This window comes from Amblyomma maculatum, chromosome 1, assembly GCF_055883805.1.
Source record: "Amblyomma maculatum isolate TAMU_Amacu chromosome 1, ASM5588380v1, whole genome shotgun sequence".
In the NCBI taxonomy this organism is placed as follows: Eukaryota; Metazoa; Arthropoda; class Arachnida; order Ixodida; family Ixodidae; genus Amblyomma; species Amblyomma maculatum.
The window spans coordinates 183,974,653-183,995,910 of record NC_139344.1 but is presented as its reverse complement, the minus strand read 5'-3'; the positions used below and the strand labels follow the sequence as shown (position 1 = coordinate 183,995,910).

The 21,258-nt window shown below is 46.2% G+C and overlaps 1 protein-coding gene and 1 long non-coding RNA gene across 2 annotated transcripts; both read right to left on the bottom strand.

Annotated features, from left to right (window-relative positions):
• Window positions 1-356: 356 nt before the first annotated feature.
• On the bottom strand, window positions 357-4,637 carry SWIP (strumpellin and WASH-interacting protein). Its single transcript, XM_084589778.1, has one exon. It carries the CDS (start codon window positions 4,014-4,016, stop codon window positions 576-578), a length of 3,441 nt encoding a protein of 1,146 aa, XP_084445904.1. The 5' UTR covers window positions 4,017-4,637; the 3' UTR covers window positions 357-575.
• A 14,702-nt stretch (window positions 4,638-19,339) lies between these two features.
• On the bottom strand, window positions 19,340-21,132 carry LOC146205089 (uncharacterized). The gene is made up of 2 exons (XR_014703119.1): window positions 20,594-21,132; window positions 19,340-20,511 (listed from the first exon to the last, which is right to left on the bottom strand). It is a non-coding gene; the product is annotated as an uncharacterized LOC146205089 (long non-coding RNA).
• Between the last annotated feature and the right edge of the window lie 126 nt (window positions 21,133-21,258).

The window sequence follows — 21,258 nt, the reverse complement described above, 5'->3', positions numbered from 1 at the left end:
AGATATGGAATTCAGCTACACTAGCAGAATAATTTAAAACTTTTTGGGGGCCAAATTATGCAAAGATTACGTAAAAACTCAAACAGATCAGTTAGTCCCACTTCTACTGGTCAATATGTTCGCTGGTCAGGTCTAACCAGTAGGTGTGTAGCTAATTGATCAATTTGAGACTGGTTTTGCAATACATTCATTGCATCAGTTGCATAATTTGGACCTTCGTTCAGTTGCAGTTTGTGACCACTAATTTAAGGGGTGAAGCCATAGGAATCAAAGGCCACCTAGCTGCTACCCAAGACTTATATTGGCTCTACTAAACAACTCTTGACAGCTACCGCATCATGAAAATGCAAGGGACCGACAAGATCAAAAATTCACCTTTTAATTACCGACATCTGGTTAACACTGCGTTTTGTATGCATGCAATGAGTATATATTGATAGGCTCTTGCTGTGTATTTACACTAGCATTACTGTGCTTTCAAGAAAACAAAAATCAAGACTAGATTACAAAACTTATTCAAGGAAACCACTTCATTTCAGTTAAGCAAGTCAAGGCATAGCCCTTCCGAGGTTTGGCTAACGGGAAGCCGTGCTGTCATCGGCCTTTTCTTGTTTTTCCTCTTCTGCAGTCAGGTCTGCACGGAAGAAGATTCGTGCACTGCTGAGGGAGTAGTTGAGAAGGTCAAACTCGTGCCGATAAGTGTCGAGGCGTTTTCCTGTCAGCGACATTGCTTGTTGCAGCTTTTCGTCCTCTTTGCCGGCTGCCTCTTTCTTCTGCTCCCTGACCTGTGCAGTGTCTTTCTGGAACTTCTCAGATACTGACTGGAACCAATGCAGCGAGTCAAAGTCCTGATATTGATCCAGGAGCTTGAGGATGTATGCCACACCCATGGCAAAGCCATCATCTGTGAATGCAGCGCCAACCTTGTTCTTGCGGCTCATGCGCTCCTTGCAAGACACTGCATGTTCAACATAGTTCAGGGTTAGTGGTGGGAGGATTACAAAGAAGTTCCTCAGATGCATGTTACTGGGATCCCGGAATGTCGGTGCGAAGACGTCAACTAGCAGGCGGAAGTATTCGCTGCCTTCAGAGAAATTCTTGGCCAGACTTGTGACTACAGCATCCAGCCTACGTGCTGCTTCAGTGCAAGCATCCCCTAGAAGCGCTTCCTGAGACAGCCCTTCAAAATTGGCCACATACTCCAAGTCTGGCACAAATTGAATGGCATTACTGCAGCAATGCAACCCACCTGAACGGATCATGCGTACATATCCCATTGCATTGCCCACTTGACTCACCAAAGTGCGAAACTGGTCCAGAAAGCTTTCACCATCAGGTGTGAGGCCCAGTTTTCGAATGCCACGATTAAACTTCTCTGCCCTCTCAAATGGGTACTTTGGGTCACTTTGGCTTCGGAGCTCACGGAAGTGCCTGAGATCTTTGATGAGTCGAGACTTGATGTGCTCATCATATAAAAATTGAGAAAAGATGTAGAATTTCTTACGCAAAAACTGGTAAGTAAAGTTGACTGTTGTGTTCATGATGCCAATGCCGTGCGTACGAATGGAATTGGCAATGTGCCGTATGTTGATTGTATTCAGATGTTTGTTGTTGCTGGTGCGCTCAACAAAGATCTGGTTGTTGAGGTTATAGTAGTAGCGAGATACAAAAATGTGGATGTTACGCATGATCTCGAGGACATCCAGACCCTGCTCTAAAGTTTGACTGGGAAGGTGGTCTTCAACTGTAAACAGTCCATACTTCTGTCTTGCCATGCTGCGCATCTCTCCATAAGTCTTCCAGTCATGCAGTGCCACTGTTGTCAGGTTGTAAAAGGTCTTGTCAAGGTAATGTTCCACATATGCTCTAACATTGATGACCTGGCCAAGGAGCCTTATAGGTCGAATGTGCAGGATCTGAGCGTAGTCCTTCAGTCCCACACGGAATGGGTTTCTATCATCAAGCTGAAGATGACAGTGAGTCTGCAGACGCAAGTCTGTCTCTATGTCCTTGCAGAGCTTGTCCAGAATGTGCTCTTTAAACTGCCCATATATTTCTTCCCTGAAGCTATCAAGGATGGCCTGGGGGTCAGTGTCATGCTTCGTCGCCTTGATTGGCCTAGCACTATCCTTAAGTGCAGCAACAAGGTAGTGAATCCGATGGCCATCAACAGCACTGTCATATACATCATCCAAGAAAATTGGAAACACTACCCTGTGCCAGTACAAGAAGCTTCCGTCAGACCCTTCTTGTAGTTTCTCATGTAATTCGCCAATCATGTCAAGCTTTCGCATCACAGAATAAAAGGAAGCAATTTCTTCATCCTTGAAACACTTCATCTGCACCCCAACAGCAATTGCCAAGTGAATGATCAGGCGCCTCTCTTTCGTAGCAGGACCACTCAAACACTTTTCCACAAGCACAAGAGCTGACAAAACATCCAGCCTGCGTTCACTATACTTTTTGTCGGAGATGAGCCTCTTTTTGGCATTACTAACTGCAAAAAGTGCCACATATGATAAATGTTGCACTATGTGTGTGAGTGAGTCGCAAATTTTCATTGTTTGCTGATGGAATGTGCCTTCTATAGCCTTCATCATCTCAATCATCTTGCAAAGTTGTAGAACAGATGATTTCGTCATTGGCTTATTCAGTGCCACATGCAAATTCATGAGGGTTTTTACCTGATGAGAGATGTACCAAGTCAGGTAAATGCCCTGAAGAAGAAGAGAACTACGACGATTCAAGTCTTCAAGAAGCTTGTCGGTGTCCTTCTGGAAAACTGACTCCATGCGCACAAGCCAAGAAGATACCTGAACATGGAGTGCCTGCACATCCCTTAATAGCACAGCAGACTTCTGCTGAAGATAGTTGAGCCGCTGCGCTTTTACGGCATCTTGTGCTTTTCTGTCTAAAGAGCGCATTACCTGAGGCATCTGAAGCAGCAAGAACTGGTCTGGGAACCAGAGAATATTGCCTAAAATATGCACTGCTGGCACCTTCTTGTACACATCCCATAGAGTCTTGAAAAATTTCTTGTCAACACTTCTGTAGATGTAGTAATAGAGCACATAAAGTGCATAGATTCCAATAAGCTGCTTGCGTTTATCCACCTCATTAGTTTCGCCAAGTTTGGCATCAACTTGCGCAAACCAACTTCGTATGTTGTGAGCAAATTCCTCAGCAAAGGCAGCATTTTTAGCCACAAAAAGGGTATTGTCGTCGAAGCCTTGTTCCACGCAGCCCATAAAGATGCGACCTTGCAGCAGCTTGTACTCCAATTCGCCCATCAATCTGTCCAGAGCTTTCATGTCTTCAGGGATAACGTTGAATTTGGCACAGTTATTATGGACAGACTTCAGCATCCTTCTGTAAAGCGTCCAATGCTCACGCAGGGCCCCCTGCGCCTGCACGATTTCGTCCAGGGTGACGAGTGACCCTAACATTTCGCCTAAGTGCTCAAAGACTGTCTGGAAGTGCACATCCGTCACGTCAATAACGCAAGCCGCTTTGTTCCTGTCATACAGTGCGGACATTTGTTGAATAACATTTTTAGCAACGAGGTAGCACCGGCTCACATGACACGACAGGTCTTGCATGAGGCTGATCATCCTGCCAACAGCGACTTGCGACTCACCGTCAGGCACAGTGTTACTTGACAGGCTGCCTTCTCCGTAAAAAAGGATTGCCTCATGAAACTTTGACTTCGCTTCGTGACAAAGCTGCTTCATCTCGGCACACAGTGCCGCCAGGACGGTCATTACTTTGTTGAGTATTTTGTTGTCGGTAGAAATAAGCTCGAGGAGGGTGGTATTCTCGTACGGAAGCCAGTGGAGTGCTATCAAATCAGAATCCACATCCCATGCTTCTGTGATGCCATCGTCCAACGACTGCTCGATGTCTTTAAATTCGGTGGTCAAGTCTTCCATAAACTTCCCGTACTTGCGAAGTTGGAGCTGCCCGACAATTCGAACTACCCCCTCGTCGATTTCCTTGTCCCATCGCTCCGAGGCCATGTTGTGGTATGTATGACGTGACTTGACACTAACAGTGCCAGTAAAGGCGCTCTTTAACAGCCAACAGTATCAAACGCCCGAGCAGTTCACTCCATAGAACGCGAATTGTGTCTGGCATCACACCGGCGTGCTGTCCGACCCATCGGTGACGCCTCCCAAGTTTCTTCACACAGGCGTCGTTCCAATACAAGAAGCAAACACTATGAGCCTGTAAAAGTCATGCCCGAGCTCGAATATCAGAATTTATCAAAACTTCGTTCACTGCTCCAGCTCAACCGTCCACTGCTCACCAACATTCAGCAGCACAGCACCAAATTCTTGCTCTATGGCACAGCCATACGGCCATACAGCCAGCACAGTTACACAGGAACACAGATAACATAACCGACAGCAGCGCACACTCCCCCAATGGGAGAATGTTTTTGCAAATCGTCGATGCGCAATCACGTGACACATGGGTGACGTGCCTACACGTCACGTACGCGTATCTCGCGGAGTCTCTTTTTCTTTTTCCTTGTAAGAGGAAGCACTCGTGGCAGTTATGGCGATTTCCACTGGTCGCTACGGAGCACGTTTTCTTGCTCCGGGACGACGATTTCGAATTCCACTGGTCGACCAAGATAGGTTGCGCGTATTCCGCTGGTAGAATATTGGGCAGTGTGACGACCGGCGCCGAAGAGCGGGCCGCTTTTGCGATGACAAGAACCGACTCCCGCGAGAGGGCGCGACGTGCAACAGGGGTGCCACGTTCGCCGCTCGGCGCGTAGCGGCCGCGGGATAGCGGAGGTACAGAGGAGGGTTGCGGTTCTCTTTGGAGCGATTTTCAGACGGTACGCAATTAGTGTGATAATTAATAAAGAGGGTACTTATTCCAGGTGCTTAAACTGATCCCTGTCATTCTTTTACGTCTATCGGGAGACGTCGTGCACGCTTGGGTAGTCCTTCGGAGCAGCGCGCGATGTTTGAATCGCTATCTGAAACTCTACATTTCTTCCTGCGGACAGTTACAAATCGTCCAGATGAGCAATTTGTACTTAATGTTTGCAATGAAGCGTGGTGTTTTGCATTCGTTCTTCCCGTAAGGGAATAAAGGCTGCTGCCCAGGAGTGCTATTAACACGCGGAGAAAAAGTGTACATTCGAATCAAAGCATGTGCTTCGTAAGGCCTCTTTAGGAACACCTATTTTTTACAAACTTTATTTACGAACACCTGCTTACATTTTGCAGATTGCGCTTATTAATACATAACAACGTTTATCCTAAATCATCAGTAATCTGTAATATATCTCTTTATTCGGTGTTCTTTATGTGCCCTAATCACCGCTTATAGAAATTAAAAATACAGTGTGCGAGCAAAACACATTTATTCACTACCGTACTAATTTAAAGCACTGTGGTATTTACCGGCAAAAAAAAAAATAATAAATAGGTATACGCGACTCAAGCATTTATTCTTTCTTCGTGATTAACAATTACGTATATCGCGGACATTTGTTTGCGTGCCACTAACCAAAGGGTGCAGCGGTGGCGTAGCGGTAGAACATCCGCCTCGCATGCAAGAGGACCGGGGTTCAAATCCCGGTGCCGCGCAATTCTCCACCGGATGAAAAAAAAAAAAATCCGCGTGTCGATGGAATTGCATATACAGGTTTGGGGTGCGACCTGATGCCGATGAACACCTCCGGCAACGCACTCCCTCACCAGAACAGGAGTTGGCCACCCTGGTGCAGTAATTGGCCACAACCTCCTATGATAAGCTCCATAAAACCCCGGCCCTCGGCTGCGGAACAACTGACCACGGCGGCGGTCAGACCTGTGACGCAGCAGGGGGTGCTAAGAAAGCCTGGCTCCGCTGGACAGGCCGCCATTGGAAACTGACCCTGGCAACGTTTAATGCTAGAACCCTAGCTAGTGAAACTAGTTTAGCAGTGCTGTTAGAGGAACTAGACGGCATGAAATGGGATGTCATAGGGCTTAGTGAGGTTAGGAGGCCGAATGAAACATATACTGTACTGAAGGATGGGCATGTACTGTGTTATCGAGGTTTACCAGAGAGGCGACAACTAGGAGTAGGTTTCCTTGTCAATAAGTATATAGCGGGTAATATAGATGAATTCTATAGTATTAATGAGAGGGTTGCAGGCATCGTAATTAGGCTTAATAAGCGGTATAAACTGAAGGTTATTACAGGCCTATGCACCTACATGTAGTTATGATGACCAGGCAGTTGACAGCTTCTATGAAGATGTAGAATCGGCAATGCGAAAAGTAAAGACGCAGTATACTGTACTAATGGGCGACTTCAATGCCAAGGTAGGGAAGAAACAGGCAGGAGGCAAGGCAGTAGGTGACTATGGCATTGGTTCTAGGAATAGCAGGGGGGAGTTACTAGTTGAGTTTGCAGAGCGCAATAACTTACGAATCATGAATACCTTCTTCAGCAAACGGAACAACCGAAAATGGACATGGAAAAGTCCTAACGGAGAGACTAAAAATGAAATCGACTTCATAATGTGTTCAACCCCCGCCATTGTGCAGGATGTAGAGGTAATCGGGAAAGTTCGATGTAGTGACCACAGGATGGTGAGGTCCCGAATTAGCCTAAATCTGAAGAAGGAACGCAATAGATTAGTAAGAAAGAAACCCATCAACGAATTAGCGGTGAGGGGGAGGGCAGAAGAGTTCAGGATCTCGCTACAGAATAGGTATTCAGCTCTAACTGAGGATGGCGACATTACCCTAGAGGCAAGGAATAATAATTTCAGAGATATCATTACTGAGTGCGCGGTAGAAGTAGGCGGTAGGATAGTTAGAAGATTTGATTAAGAAACGGCAGAGTATGAAAGCTTCCAATCCAACAGACCAGATCGAATTGGCCGAGATATCAAAGCTAATCAATAAGCGCAAGGTGGCCGATATAAGGAAGTATAACATGGAGAAAATTGAGCATGCTGTAAAGAACGGGGGAAGCCTTAAAGCGGTAAAGAAGAAATTGGGCATAGGCAAAAACCAGATGTATGCGATAAGGGACAAGGCGGGCAACGTCATCACTAATATGGAAAAGATAGTCAAAGTAGCCGAGGAGTTCTATACAGATCTCTACAGTAGCCAAAGTAGTCAGGACCGTAATGAGATTGGCGATAGGGAAAAACAGTCACACGTTCCACCAGTGACGAAGGACGAGGTCAAGAAAGCACTAGAAACTATGAAAAGGGGCAAGTCAGCTGGAGAGGATCGGATAACTACAGATTTGCTGAAGGACGGGGGGGATATCGTGCTAGAAAAACTGGCCACCCTGTATACGCAGTGCCTGGTGTCATCGACGGTACCGGAAGCATGGAAGAATGCAAACATTATCCTCATTCACAAGAAAGGGGACTCTAAGGACCTTAAAAATTACAGACCAATCAGCTTACTGTCTGTTACGTATAAGGTATTTACTAAGGTAATCGCTAATAGAATCAGGACAACCTTAGACTGCAATCAAGCAAAGGATCAAGCAGGGTTTCGGAAACGGTACTCTACTATCGATCATATCCATGCCATCAATCAGGTGATAGAAAAATGCTCGGAATATAATCAGCCCTTATACATAGCATTCATTGATTACGAAAAAGCATTTGACTCAGTTGAAACCTCGGCGGTGATGCAGGCATTGCGAAATCAGGGGGTAGACGAGCCGTACGTGAAAGTGCTGGAAGATATATACAGTGGCTGCACAGCAACCATAGTTCTGCATAAAGAAAGTAACAAAATCCCCATAAAGAAAGGTGTTAGGCAAGGAGACACAATCTCCCCAGTACTATTCACAGCTTGTTTAGAGGAAGTATTCAGAGACTTGGAATGGGAGCAGTCAGGGATAAGGGTAGATGGAGAATACCTCAGTAATCTGTGATTTGCTGATGACATTGCCTTGCTAAGCAACTCGGGAGATGAACTGCAAATAATGATTGATGACCTAGACAGGAAAAGTAGAAAGGTAGGCTTGAAAATCAATATGCAGAAGACTAAGGTAATGTTCAACAGCCTCGGGAAGGAACAGGAGTTTACACTAGGTAGCGAAATACTGGAAGTAGTAGGCGAATATAACTACTTAGGACAGGTAGTAACCGCAGATCCGGACCATGAAAAGGAAATAACAAGAAGAATAAGATTGGGATGGAGCGCATTTGGCAAGCACTCGCAGATTATGACTAACAGCTTACCGGTATCGCTCAAGAGGAAAGTATACAACAGTTGCATCTTGCCTGTACTCACCTATGGGGCTGAAACGTGGAGGCTAACCAAGAGAGTTCTACTTAAGTTGAGGACAACCCAGAGGGCTATGGAACGAAAAATGGTAGGGGTAACATTAAGAGATAGAAAGCGTGCAGAGTGGGTCAGAGAAATAACGCAAGTTAACGACATTCTAGTGGAAATTAAGAAGAAGAAATGGACATGGGCAGGACATGTAGTGCGAAGAGCGGATAACCGATGGTCGCTGAGGGTAACAAACTGGATTCCAAGGGAAGGAAAGCGTAGCAGGGGGCGGCAGAAAGTTAGGTGGGCGGATGAGATTAAGAAGTTCGCAGGGGTCAAGTGGATGCAGCTAGCACAGAACCGGGTTAAGTGGAGAGATATGGGAGAGGCCTTCGCCCTGCAGTGGGTATAATCAGGCTGATGATGATGATGATGATGATGAACCAAAGGGTGAACCAGCTGCTTAGATGAAAAAAAAAGACAAAAAGTCAAGTACAGCTAGGGCATTACTTCAAATAAAATATGAAAAATTAAACCCGTCACATACGTAATACGTTCATAGTGGGCACTTGAGTGCGGACGCTTTACTGGCATCAAATGGTACAAAGCAAACAAACAAAAATAAAAGCACTGATAATTGCGCGTCGAATTGGCAGGTATGATGCAGTTCTTGGCGCGCACCGAAAGAAAGCGGAAAAATGCGAAAAAGATGACGAGCACCTAATACGCAAGCAATTAATATAATGCCGAAATCAAATGCGGACATAATGCGTGTTTATTTAAGTGTGTGGTATGAAATATCAGTAATCGACTGGATATACTTGCAACTACTGCTTACCGGACTATATATAATCGGGCTACTTGCCGCGGGTGCTCTTTGCAGTACTAACCAGACTATAATTGTTAACAAGGTTGATATTACACGTGAAATACTTCCAAGGGAATTATTTTCCCTTTGGGAACTCTTGTCGTGATTCGCTTACTTCGCAAAGAGCGAAGCCGCAAAAACACATTAAATTTCATTGCTTCAAGTGGGAGCTTTTCTGGTGCTCCAAGTAGGTAAACTTTTTGAACCTTCACATTTTACAGGAAATTTGCAAAATCTGAAGTACAAAGCAGTCGAAAAGGACCGTGCATCCGAGCCAAATTTTTGAATAAATTTCGACCTAGCTTCGAACCTATGGCGCTATTTTTGTTCGAGGTGAGAAACCGTGCCGACCTCACAACCTCTCTTTCGCAGAAGGATGATCTAGCGGAAGCGAATTAAGCGTATCATATAGCCTTTGCGTCCTCTATTTTCCGTCGTTATTTCTTTTTCAAAGCTATTCATTTTTTTTTTGTATGTATACATAAAACAGGACTAGAGCGATCTTCTGGAGGCAATGACTTGCATATTACCGGTGGCTTGCGCACCCTAGAATGGAAACATTTTCTGGAACAATTAGGTCATTGTTAAACTATAACGCATTGAGATTAAATGTTTTAAGTATAGCGCGCATCTCTGGGTATTTATAAAGCTACCTGTTACAACAATGTTTCAACTTATGGAGAGAAAAGAAAATGGTGTGTTCTTAGATTAGTGTACAGTTTCACAAACTGTTGTCTCTTAAATTTCGAAGCTTCTTTATACGCGTTCGATTGCAGCCTGTTTGTGCACTGCTTTCCTCTTCCTGGGCCTTCATTTGGTTCTTATGCTCGGTTGTTTCCTCTTTTTTTATTGTTTTTAATATATCTCCATTTTTCTTCCTCTTTAGCTGCCTGCTTTCTTCGTCGTGCGAATTCTGAACCTTTGTTCACATTCGCGGTCGCTCTTTTCACGGCGCTGCGTGCCTTCCATCAACCCCTTTCTCCCTCCCTGGTGGGCGACACGTTTCTTTTTATTTTCCTGTGAAACCTTTACCTCCCACTTCTTCCACCTTTCCTGACCCACTGTGTTCCGTTATTCAGTAGCCAGTTGGCGTGGTGTCGTTCGTTTTTCATGTCCTTACTTGACTATATCTCTACCTCCATGCGGAGTAGTCCACATTTAATTCATATCCAACTGAATGCCGACTTCTCTTGTGGCTTCAGTGACGTACTGTAGTCGGCATAGTTGGCGTGAAAAACAACGGAATATACCATTTTGGACTGTTTTGATAATGGGGTTACTGTGACCAGTTTTAGTCAGCGCTCGAACGCACGTGTTGTATGCTTCACTTCTTCATACATCCTGCTTCCACACAGCCCTCTTTTCAAAACGACTACATTTCTGGACGTGAATTAGGTGCTTTATGAATGCTAAAACAAGCTGTACGGCGAGTGAAGCGTGCTGTGCGAGTCGTACGCCGGCCCTCTCCAAGCTGTTTCCTTCGGAGCCAACTCCTGTCATGTTACTTCCCCGAGGTGTTGCCGACGGCCAAAATGGAAAATAAATTAGGTGATTGCTAACAGTACTGAGCACCGTTAACCGGCATATTTGTAAAATCTTGTCGCGGACAGCTCGAGACGACGCACAAGCAAACAAGTACGTACAGTCCGCGCGGCATCCGCCCCGCCGCACAGCGCGCATACATGGCGCATACGCGGGCGCCCGGACGGCTGACAGGCTGACACACCAGTTGCTGGTGGCGCCCTCTGCGCTGCGGCGCCTCCGTCATCGCAAAAGCGGCCCCCGCTCCCATGCATTTCGCGGCGCAGTCGACACACTGCCCAATCTTCAGAACACTACCTGGAGTGCTCAAGCACCCTTCAAGCTCCCTGACTGAACTGGTGACTGGCATCGTCAGTGGTCGAGCGACAAAGACAGAAAAAGTTTTTGGAAATCTGTTCTGGTTGATTGTTGACCTGCTTTTGAGCAGGAAGCTACCCCGAATAGGTTGTAGCCTGCACAGTTCACTGTGCAAGTGGTGAAGTTTTATTTAGTAATGCGGATGCATTTTTACACACGATTCCTATCCGAGAGGAGCAATGTGAGTAGTCAGGTTAAAAATGCAAGGAAGAAGTCTCGCCTGCTGCAATTTGTGCATTCAGTAAAGTGTGAAAAAGTGCTGTGAATAAAATGTAAAATTACATTTACTTGTGTGTCTATCTGTAGCCCACTGCGTGAAAGGTCGCAAAAAAAAAAAAAAAAAAAAAAAAAGTACTTGCGACGCGGGCGCAGGCCAGTAACGATAAACCCACAGTTGGGAATCCCAAAAATACTAAATTTTATTGTCTCGAGTTTGGCGTCTAACCTCCTGTGTAACCTCTCTTCTCTTGCTGGAAGAAAGAAACCGACAACTCAAGAAGCAGAAGTTCGCTCTTTTCGCGGCACAGATTGCGCGCGGCGCTCGGCTAAAAGTCACATGCATGCTTATTGACGAAATGAATGCAATGCGCAAAATTCGCTTATTCCGTTAAACTGCACCACAGACAATGCGGCTCTTTGCTGAAAAAGCGCTGGGATTTTTTTTTTTTTTTTTTTGTTAAACATATGCACATGCATGCGGTTGAGCAGAAACTGCAGAAACATACTTCGAACTGACGATGAACCTTGCAATGATCATATCTCTAACATTATTGCACGTTTCTCATATGCCACTTCGGGGAAGAAACTAGTAAAACAACTTTCCTAAAAAAAAAAAAAAAAAAAAAAAAACGGTAGCGTTGCCTGAGCAGCGCTCACCTGTATCGCTCGAGTTGCTGCAGTAAAGTTTTGCAGCATGCTTGCCACACACGGTTCAGACTTGATTGGTGACTGTGAGTAATTAACGATAAGTACGGCATTTAGGACACCAAGTAATTTAACATTCCCGAATGCTACATGCTACGCCGAACGGCCGGGCCCGCAGCGTTTGATTGTGATTCGATAGCGGCCAAGCAGCGGCTAGATAGAGCCTGTTTCGACGGCAGCGCCACCTCGCGTTAAAATTGACGCGCCGCTTCAGCAGCATGGAGAACCCGGAGAGTTTGGCAACTGATCTTAGTTCTATGTCGTGCTTGTAGATTCAGATCCCACCGCTGATCACCAGTTGTTGCGACGCTGGGGCTACGTCGACCCGGCCTTCACTTGGTAGCGTGCAGAGACTCGGGGTTGAAGTAGGATTGAATCTTCGAAGTTGGTGGAATATGTACAAGCAGGTTTAATGGCACTTTGAGAAACTTATTTACAAGATTATTTACACGAAAAAGAAGGGTACATCAGCAAAATGGCAAGCGTTAAGAGTTCATAGCGAGAAGCGACTGGATGAGCCGTTTACCCAGGGCCCAGAGCGACATTTCGTGCTCTGCAGCGTCCTTAAAAACCCCCTATGTCCAGCCCCTCTCTGAAGATGCTGACCAACCAAATCCAGGGCACGCCCCTCAGGTATCGGCATCCAATCGAACACATCACTGCACTGATGGTCTGAAGCACTGACTGGTCCGGCATTCATTCGTTGGGCGTGATCACTTGTTGGCGGGAAAAGCTTGGGAACGGCGAGGAGAGGAGGTACATTTCTATTCTTCAGCAAAGAAACCACAGGCTGGTTCTGACAAGGGGTTTTACTTCTCAGAAACCCGAGTGCACGTGGCGCCGCATAGGGCTCCCAACATGGTCCCTTTTCGACAATTGCAAATCTTTCCTGCATTCCCGGGAAATCACTTAATGGCCGTATGAGTCATGCTCCTTTCTTGTCCTGCACGTCAGCGGACATGTCACTCTGTGGTCTCCTTTGGATAGGAGGCATTCATCACTGGAGGATAGCACTTCTCGACTGGAAGGGTGAACAAAAGAAAGAAAGCACTTCCTGCTATTTCCCTCAGGGGGACGTTTCTTTGTGTTTTTCCAGACGTTCTCTTGACAGGGTCAATTTGGCATTTGCAGGTTGTCCACAAAGCAAAACATGCTTACAAAACAGGATTCCTGGAAACAGGCTCACTTAGAGCCATTGGACCATCACCACATATTCACAAAACTTATCCATGCCCACAGGCGAACAATAGAGCGCGCAATTGCGGATGCTTGGTCGTAACAGCCTCCTCCCCCGCCAGAAGAGTCTCGGAGGGCAGCAGTCCCAGCTGCTGCATGAAGAGACGACTTAATGGCCTGCACGTGAACGCTTGAAGCTCGCTGTTGCCTGTCGCGTTGTCTTGATTGTTGTAGGCCAAATTGCTCGAGCTGTCTGAAACTCAACCACATGTCGAAGCAAGCACTCGGCTCCCGTCTGAAGAGACCAGGTTAAAAGAAAACTGCCATTGTTGTTCGAGAAAAGCCCACTCTCAAGACGTTCAGGACCCACGTATTCCTAGAAAACCAAACGTGCTGCTTTACATAGCCACACATATACAAGCGCACGAAAAAAAAAAAAAAAAAAAAAAAACCTGATTATCAATTTGGATACATGGTGAGGAACATCTCGGACCGCTTAGAAACAGCGGCTAAGCGCGTCCGCATTCCCATTTAACTTCCCCTTTTTGTATCTTATTTCAAAATTGTACTGCTGTAAAATCAAGCTCCACCTAAGAAGGCGACTGTTCTTCGATGTCGCAGTTTGCAGCCAAGCCAGGGGACAATGGTCCGTCTCTACGGTGAATTTGGCCCCTCCAAGATAGCACTGCAATTTTTGAATGGCCCATACAATGCAAGCGCACTCTTTCTCTGACGCGCAATAAGCCCTCTCTCTAGAACTCAGTTTTCTGCTCAGGTAGAGCACGGGGTGCTCATTACCGTCGTCATCTCTCTGGCAGAGAACAGCACCTAACCCTCGATCACTGGCATCACACTGGACCGTGAATTCTCGGGCATAGTCTGGAGCTCGCAATACCGGACGACTAATCAGCACAGCCTTCAGGTTTACGAAGGAGGCTTCCTTTTGTTCGTCCCAGACTACATTTGTCGGTTCTGTCTTGCGGAGAGCGTCGGTCAGAGGGCTAGCCAAAGCTGATTAGTTAGGGATGTAGTGATTGTAGTACCCAGTCAGACCCAAGAATGCCCGAATTTCCGTCTTCGTGCTCGGCCGCGGGTAGTCTGCTACCGCAGAAATCTTAATCTCGCTGGGTTTCCTGAAACCTTGACCTACATTGTGACCCAAGTAGTCCATGGTCGCCCTTGCCAGGCAACATTTCTCGGCCTTTACGGTTAGTCCAGCTTGACGCAAAAGGCTCAGTACAGCTCTTAGATGTACCATATGGTCCGCCCATGAGTCGGAAAAAACCGCAATGTCGTCTAAATAAGGCACCGCGAATGTTTCACACCCCTTTAAAACCCTATCCATGAGTCGTGAAAAACAAAATGGAGCATTTTTGAGCCCGAAACTCATCATTGTTGGCTGGTAGCTGCCCGTCGGAGTGACGAAAGCCGCGTATCTGCTGGCGCGTTCAGTGAGCGGTACTTGCCAGTATCCTCGAGTAAGGTCCAGCGTAGTCACATATGCCGCTCTACTGACCTGTTCTACTCTCTCCTCAATATTCGGAATAGGATACACTTGATCCCTGGTGAGAGAATTTAGCTTTCGGTAGTCTACCACAGGCCTAGGGTCTTTGCCTGGAGCTTCTACTAAGATCATAGGCGAAGCATAATCGCTTTCCGAGGGTTTTATTACTCCCAATTCCAGCATGCGAGTTACTTCCCTATCCAGAATTTCTCTTTGCCTTGGAGAGAATCGGTAGCACCTTGATCGCACTGGCACGTCTGAAGTCAGCTCAATATCGTGCTCAGTCAAATCAGTCCTGCCTGGCCTGTCCACGAAGCAGGCCTCAAACTCTGTTATTATTTCGCCCAGATCGGACAGCTGGGATTTCTTTATTTCTCCTCTCTGCTCCGTCTTTTTGAGAAGCTCCTGAGCGTTGCTTCCTTTTCCGCTGAGGCAAATCAAGTTATCCCCCATCTCCTCGGGAAGGTTTAACGTTAGATTTACCACGGCTTCCTTCTGCACATAAGGCTTCATAAGATTGCAATGATAAATGCGCACTGCTTTACGCCTATCGGGGATTTTCACTGCGTAGTTAGTGTCAGAAAGCTCTGCAACGACTTTGGCAGGTCCTTCCCACTGTACTTCGAGCTTATTCTTGGGATCATTGGCTTGCTCCATAGCTAAGTCCTCTCGGGTTCCACTTAAAAGCCTCGTGAGATTACTAGACACTGGCGGCAAGAGGTTACTTTCAAGAACGTCCTCATTCCGTGTCTTATCAAGCTCACTTTCATGTTGACTTATCTGAGATGCCTCGCTCTCAAAGTTTTCTGGCCCGCTATTTTCCGCATTTACCACTGTTTTAACTGCCGTTTCCTCCGCTGTTGATTTTTCTGAAATGAGCAGTGTAGCTAGTTCTCGCGCCTTTGAACGTGTTAAGGCCTGCACATCTCTGTCTCCGAAAATCAGAAGGCAAGCTTTGACCTTCTCGTAGTTGTCCGCGTCCTCCTTGTTTAGCCGCGCGACAACCTCCGCTGCCTCGCAGGGCAGAACCGTCAATAATCTCTGAGACCACGTGTCTCGCTGGAAGGACAGTTCTTCGCAAGTTCGCTCAAAGTTACCCAGATACAGACCGATATCCCCTGATATCACATATGGCTGCATGTACTTTGACATCTTGAAATCTGCCTCCTTGTTGAGAAGAGGTACCGCTAGCTGGGGACAATTGCCCGACCTCTTGCTCAACTCTACTTCTAATTTCCGGAGCTCAATTTCTAGCTCCCGCTTTTTTGCTTCTCTCTCAAGCTTCTCACGTTCGTGCTCCCTTTCCTCTTTTTCTCTCTCAAGTTCACGCTCCCTTTCCTCTTTTTCCCTCTGACGTTCGCGCTCCCTTTCCTCTTTTTCCCTCTGACGTTCGCGCTCACGCCTCTTTTCCTGTCTGAGTTGTTCCTCCTTGTTTTGTGCGATGAGGTTCCATGCTTCACTGAGCTCCTCATCATCGGCTCCCAAATCAGTGATTGCCTTTAAAATCAAGGGTTTTCGTGCCAAACCACTTGTATCAATTCCCAATTCCTCACACAATTGCAACAGTTCCGGTTTCTGCAGCTTTTGTAGGTCCATGATCGCTCCGAGTGTCGGCTACTTCCAAAACAACAGTGCAAACTACCAAACCTAAAGGCGTTTCAACACTTTTTACCAGTTCTTAAAATCTAACCCTGTTCTAGAACCTGGTCCACATCAGAAGAAAAGCCAAGCACTCACCCACACATGCGATCGATGTTCCGAGCTGCCCTCTTGTTGGCCGATTGTTGCGCCTGCTTGTTGCTTGAGATGCCACCTCCGATCACCAGATGTTGTGGCTTGTAGCTTCAGATCCACCTCCAATCACCAGATGTTGTGGCTTGTAGATTCAGATCCCAACGCTGGTCACCAGTTGTCGTGCTTGTAGATTCAGATCCCACCGCTGATCACCAGTTGTTGCGACGCTGGGGCTACGTCGACCCGGCCTTCACTTGGTAGCGTGCAGAGACTCGGGGTTGAAGTAGGATTGAATCTTCGAAGTTGGTGGAATATGTACAAGCAGGTTTAATGGCACTTTGAGAAACTTATTTACAAGATTATTTACACGAAAAAGAAGGGTACATCAGCAAAATGGCAAGCGTTAAGAGTTCATAGCGAGAAGCGACTGGATGAGCCGTTTACCCAGGGCCCAGAGCGACATTTCGTGCTCTGCAGCGTCCTTAAAAACCCCCTATGTCCAGCCCCTCTCTGAAGATGCTGACCAACCAAATCCAGGGCACGCCCCTCAGGTATCGGCATCCAATCGAACACATCACTGCACTGATGGTCTGAAGCACTGACTGGTCCGGCATTCATTCGTTGGGCGTGATCACTTGTTGGCGGGAAAAGCTTGGGAACGGCGAGGAGAGGAGGTACATTTCTATTCTTCAGCAAAGAAACCACAGGCTGGTTCTGACAAGGGGTTTTACTTCTCAGAAACCCGAGTGCACGTGGCGCCGCATAGGGCTCCCAACATGGTCCCTTTTCGACAATTGCAAATCTTTCCTGCATTCCCGGGAAATCACTTAATGGCCGTATGAGTCATGCTCCTTTCTTGTCCTGCACGTCAGCGGACATGTCACTCTGTGGTCTCCTTTGGATAGGAGGCATTCATCACTGGAGGATAGCACTTCTCGACTGGAAGGGTGAACAAAAGAAAGAAAGCACTTCCTGCTATTTCCCTCAGGGGGACGTTTCTTTGTGTTTTTCCAGACGTTCTCTTGACAGGGTCAATTTGGCATTTGCAGGTTGTCCACAAAGCAAAACATGCTTACAAAACAGGATTCCTGGAAACAGGCTCACTTAGAGCCATTGGACCATCACCACATATTCACAAAACTTATCCATGCCCACAGGCGAACAATAGAGCGCGCAATTGCGGATGCTTGGTCGTAACATCTATTAGCGTTGCACTTCCCCTATTTTAGCCACTGTAGTTTGGGGCAGCTCGGGACGCTCCAGCTCGATCTGCCGACCGAAGTCAGATCTATATATATATATATATATATATATATATATATATATATATATATATATATATATATATATATATATATATATATATATATATATATATATTTATATATATATATATATAGTTGTATGTACATAATTGAGGCGTAACTTTTAAGGTGCAAAAGCGGCTGATTGAGCCAAGTAAACGACACAGCATATCTTCAGCACTCCCTCCGCTGCCTCTCAAGCTAAACCAGCTCATACCTCACAGCTAGGGAAAAAGAAGAATAGAAGCAAGCGTGCATACTGCTTTACCGAGGGCAGCTCCAAGCCGTCACTCGTTTGAAACCACGCTGTCTACGTTGGCTAGCCTGCCCGCCTCTAAAGCCCCTTTATTGAGGGGCTTTACCCGCCCCTCCTTTCAACCTCTCCCCATTAATAGGAAAAAAAAATACAGAAGAAAGCGTGCGTGCTGTTAATAAGTGCGGACGGCTAGATGCTCTCCCTCCGCTCAAAGCCGCGCTCCGACGGCCAAGCGCTTTTCTCACTGCCCCAGTAAAATAAATAATAATAAAAAAGACGTCGACAGGACACGCAGAAGTAACGTAGTAGTCACGTCACTTTTACGTCACATGATTGCGCGTTGACGATCTGCAAAAATACCTTCCCTCCTCCCACAGGCACCCTCAACCACCTCTACTCTAGACGTTACGTGGTTGTTACGTTGCTCCAGCCACCTGATGATAATGTTAGAGTCTCTAGAAATATTGCTAGTCTCTCGTCCCGTCATTCAATATTAAGCCTTATCAAGTTGTTTCCTTCCTCCATGAACCTTATTCCAACGTTACTAGAACAAACTCAGTTTCACAGCTCCCCATACCGCCCAGCGAAGAAGCGTGGTGGCGTGGTGTCCCAAGTGGCGGTCGCGAGAACTAGCGGCGCTGCGGTCGACTCTTGCGGGCGCGTCGTCTGCTAAACGCGGCGCGGAAGCATGGAGCGGCTAGCGCACAAATAGTTTTAGCGAACTGCGGTTGCGCTCTACATGACTGCAGTAAAATTATAACTAATTTATGAAAGCTTTGGCTTCGAAGCTAAGTGTTACCTGGGAGAGCGCGTTTATGTGCTGCGAAATTCCCTCATTAATGCCATGAAACAAATCTGACAACGCCGTCGACTTGCTCACCAACGCTGTTCGTTGCTTTGCCCACTGGCTTCTGTTTTGTAGCGGGCATTCCAGTATTTATTAGACGTAGATTTAATGCCAGTAAACGGCCTACGTCGTTGTCTAATCAGAACGTCTGTTCTTAGAGTCCTATTTTTGAGGTCTGACGCAGAATAACGATCCTTTAGCATTTCTAAAAAAAAAAAAAAAAAAAAAAAAGAAAAAAAAAACACGTTTTGTTGCTTATCTTATACAAGAACGTAGGATGGGTGGAGTTAATTAGCGAATCAACTGAGAAAGGATTCAGCGAGAATGGACATAAGCAGAGCAAAATCAAATAACTGAACAAACACGAGTCCCTCTCTATAAAAAAAAAAGAAAACATTTATAGCAAGTTATTACAGGTAGTTGGGATTTTATGCGCACAATGGCCTTGAGAAATCCCCCCCTCCCCAACACACACACACACACACACACACACACACACACACACACACACACACACACACACACACACACACACACACACACACACACACACACACACACAGAAAACAAAAGAAGTAACGACGCTATTTTATTGCTTGTACAGGTAATTGTAATAAAATTCAACTGGTAACGCAACTAAAGAAAAATTAGCAAAATGTAGTAATTGTCAACAACAGTAATGTGCAGATGAAGTGCAGTAAACAACAAGAACTTGATTTCCTCAACGTTGATAAAAATTGCAAGAATCGACAGCAATTCAAAGAACAACACTACTAATTCCTCTTTGGCAAATATTTGACTATACAGCACAACCTATTATTTTGTTTCAGGGAGAATGAGCATTTAGACATAGATTAATTCGGCAGTGATACAGCGCATAGGACACATTCTTATTTATATATAAACATCACAATCCACGTATATATATATAATGATTGCACGTGTATTGATAGTAAGCACAACTGCAGAGAGCGAGAATTCTATCAGAGCAGCTTGGCCTTTTTCCTTGCTACTCTGACTTTTTCTGCAAGCTCCACGCCGCTCTAAATCTTTTGAGTTCTTTTCGAGGTTTTCTTTTAACTGCACTATTTCTTTTTTCTTTATCTTGTTTGCTGCCGAAGCTCGCAGAAGTGCTTTTCTTAGCAGTCATGTCTTCAATTGTTGAAGTCGTTTTCTTTTTTCTGACCCTCTTGTTTGCCGAATTTTTCTGCGCAGCCTTAAACAATTAGAACAAACTTGTCGCGAATTGTTAGCACAGAGCAGTTTTTATGATGCATTCGCTCTTCGCATAGCTCTGAACTGCGCCCCCCTTATACAATTTCATTTCACTGGCCTGCTTAAGAAGGTCTTCTACCTATTCAACCCTTTGCACGATATATAAGAACTTTTTGTGCACTTTACCGGTGTACGCGTCCATTGCACATGACAACCGCTCGTCGATCACAAAAGTCTTTTCAACTAACAAATTTCCTCGAACTACACGACGAGTTTAAAACAGCCCGCATCTTTCATCTGTCTCCTCATCGCGAAAGTACTCAAATTTCCATTGAGTTGTTGCCGAAGTTATAGACTCCAGGAAATCGAGATGAAAGTCCGAGTCCGTTTGTTCAGTGCTGCTGTCCGTGCTGCTCTGATACGGAGTCTTGTAGGTTCGCTTCCGACACCAGTGTCGAAAGACATGTGGAAGCGCGATCCTTTGGTGGCTTTCTTTTCGGTCTAAAATGCTTCGGTTTTGAAATGTGTGCTGGCAATGAAAGAAAAACCCTTGGTAGAGCGCCTGGTGCCAATTAACATCCATTTCCCTCTATCCAAAATTACTTCCTTACCTTGAATTATATGCTGATAGGTCTTTGCGACGTCTTCCTCTCCGAAGTGCAGATCACAAACCTTGCATTTCGAAGTCAGTTTTTGATCTTTTCTGTGAAGGGCTTGCTCCCATCTTTTAAATTCGATAGGGTCTATCGGTGGCGCGAAGAAATGACGGCCTTTCGAGTCTTCATTTCGATACCCACTTTTGCACCCTGGGCCAAAGCAGGTCGGCATGGAAAGTACCGATGTCGCAAAATAAAAATAAAAAGAAAGAAATAAGCCAAAAACAGCCGACGCGCACTGACTGGCGCGGGCACGTGTTCAAGAAGACCGCTGCAGCCGCCGACGCTGGCAGCCGCGGGGCAGAGAATGGCGGCGAGGGAGCAAGAGTAGTTATAATTTTGCTACAGCCATGTAAGTGCCACGGCAACACGTCGATGGGTTATGTGATACCTTGAGGCGCGGAGCCTTATCCAACCAAACCTCCCCCCATCTGACAACGCCATGGCAACACCTACGGAACAGCTACGTGTGTGCCGGCCGCTCCATGCTTCCACTGTTCCGCGCCGCGTGTAGCGGACGACGCGCCCGGCATGGAGCAAGAGGCGGGAGAGGGCGCACATCGAGGCACCCTAAGCAAGAGTCGACTGCAGCGCCGCTAGTTATCGCGACCGCCACTGAA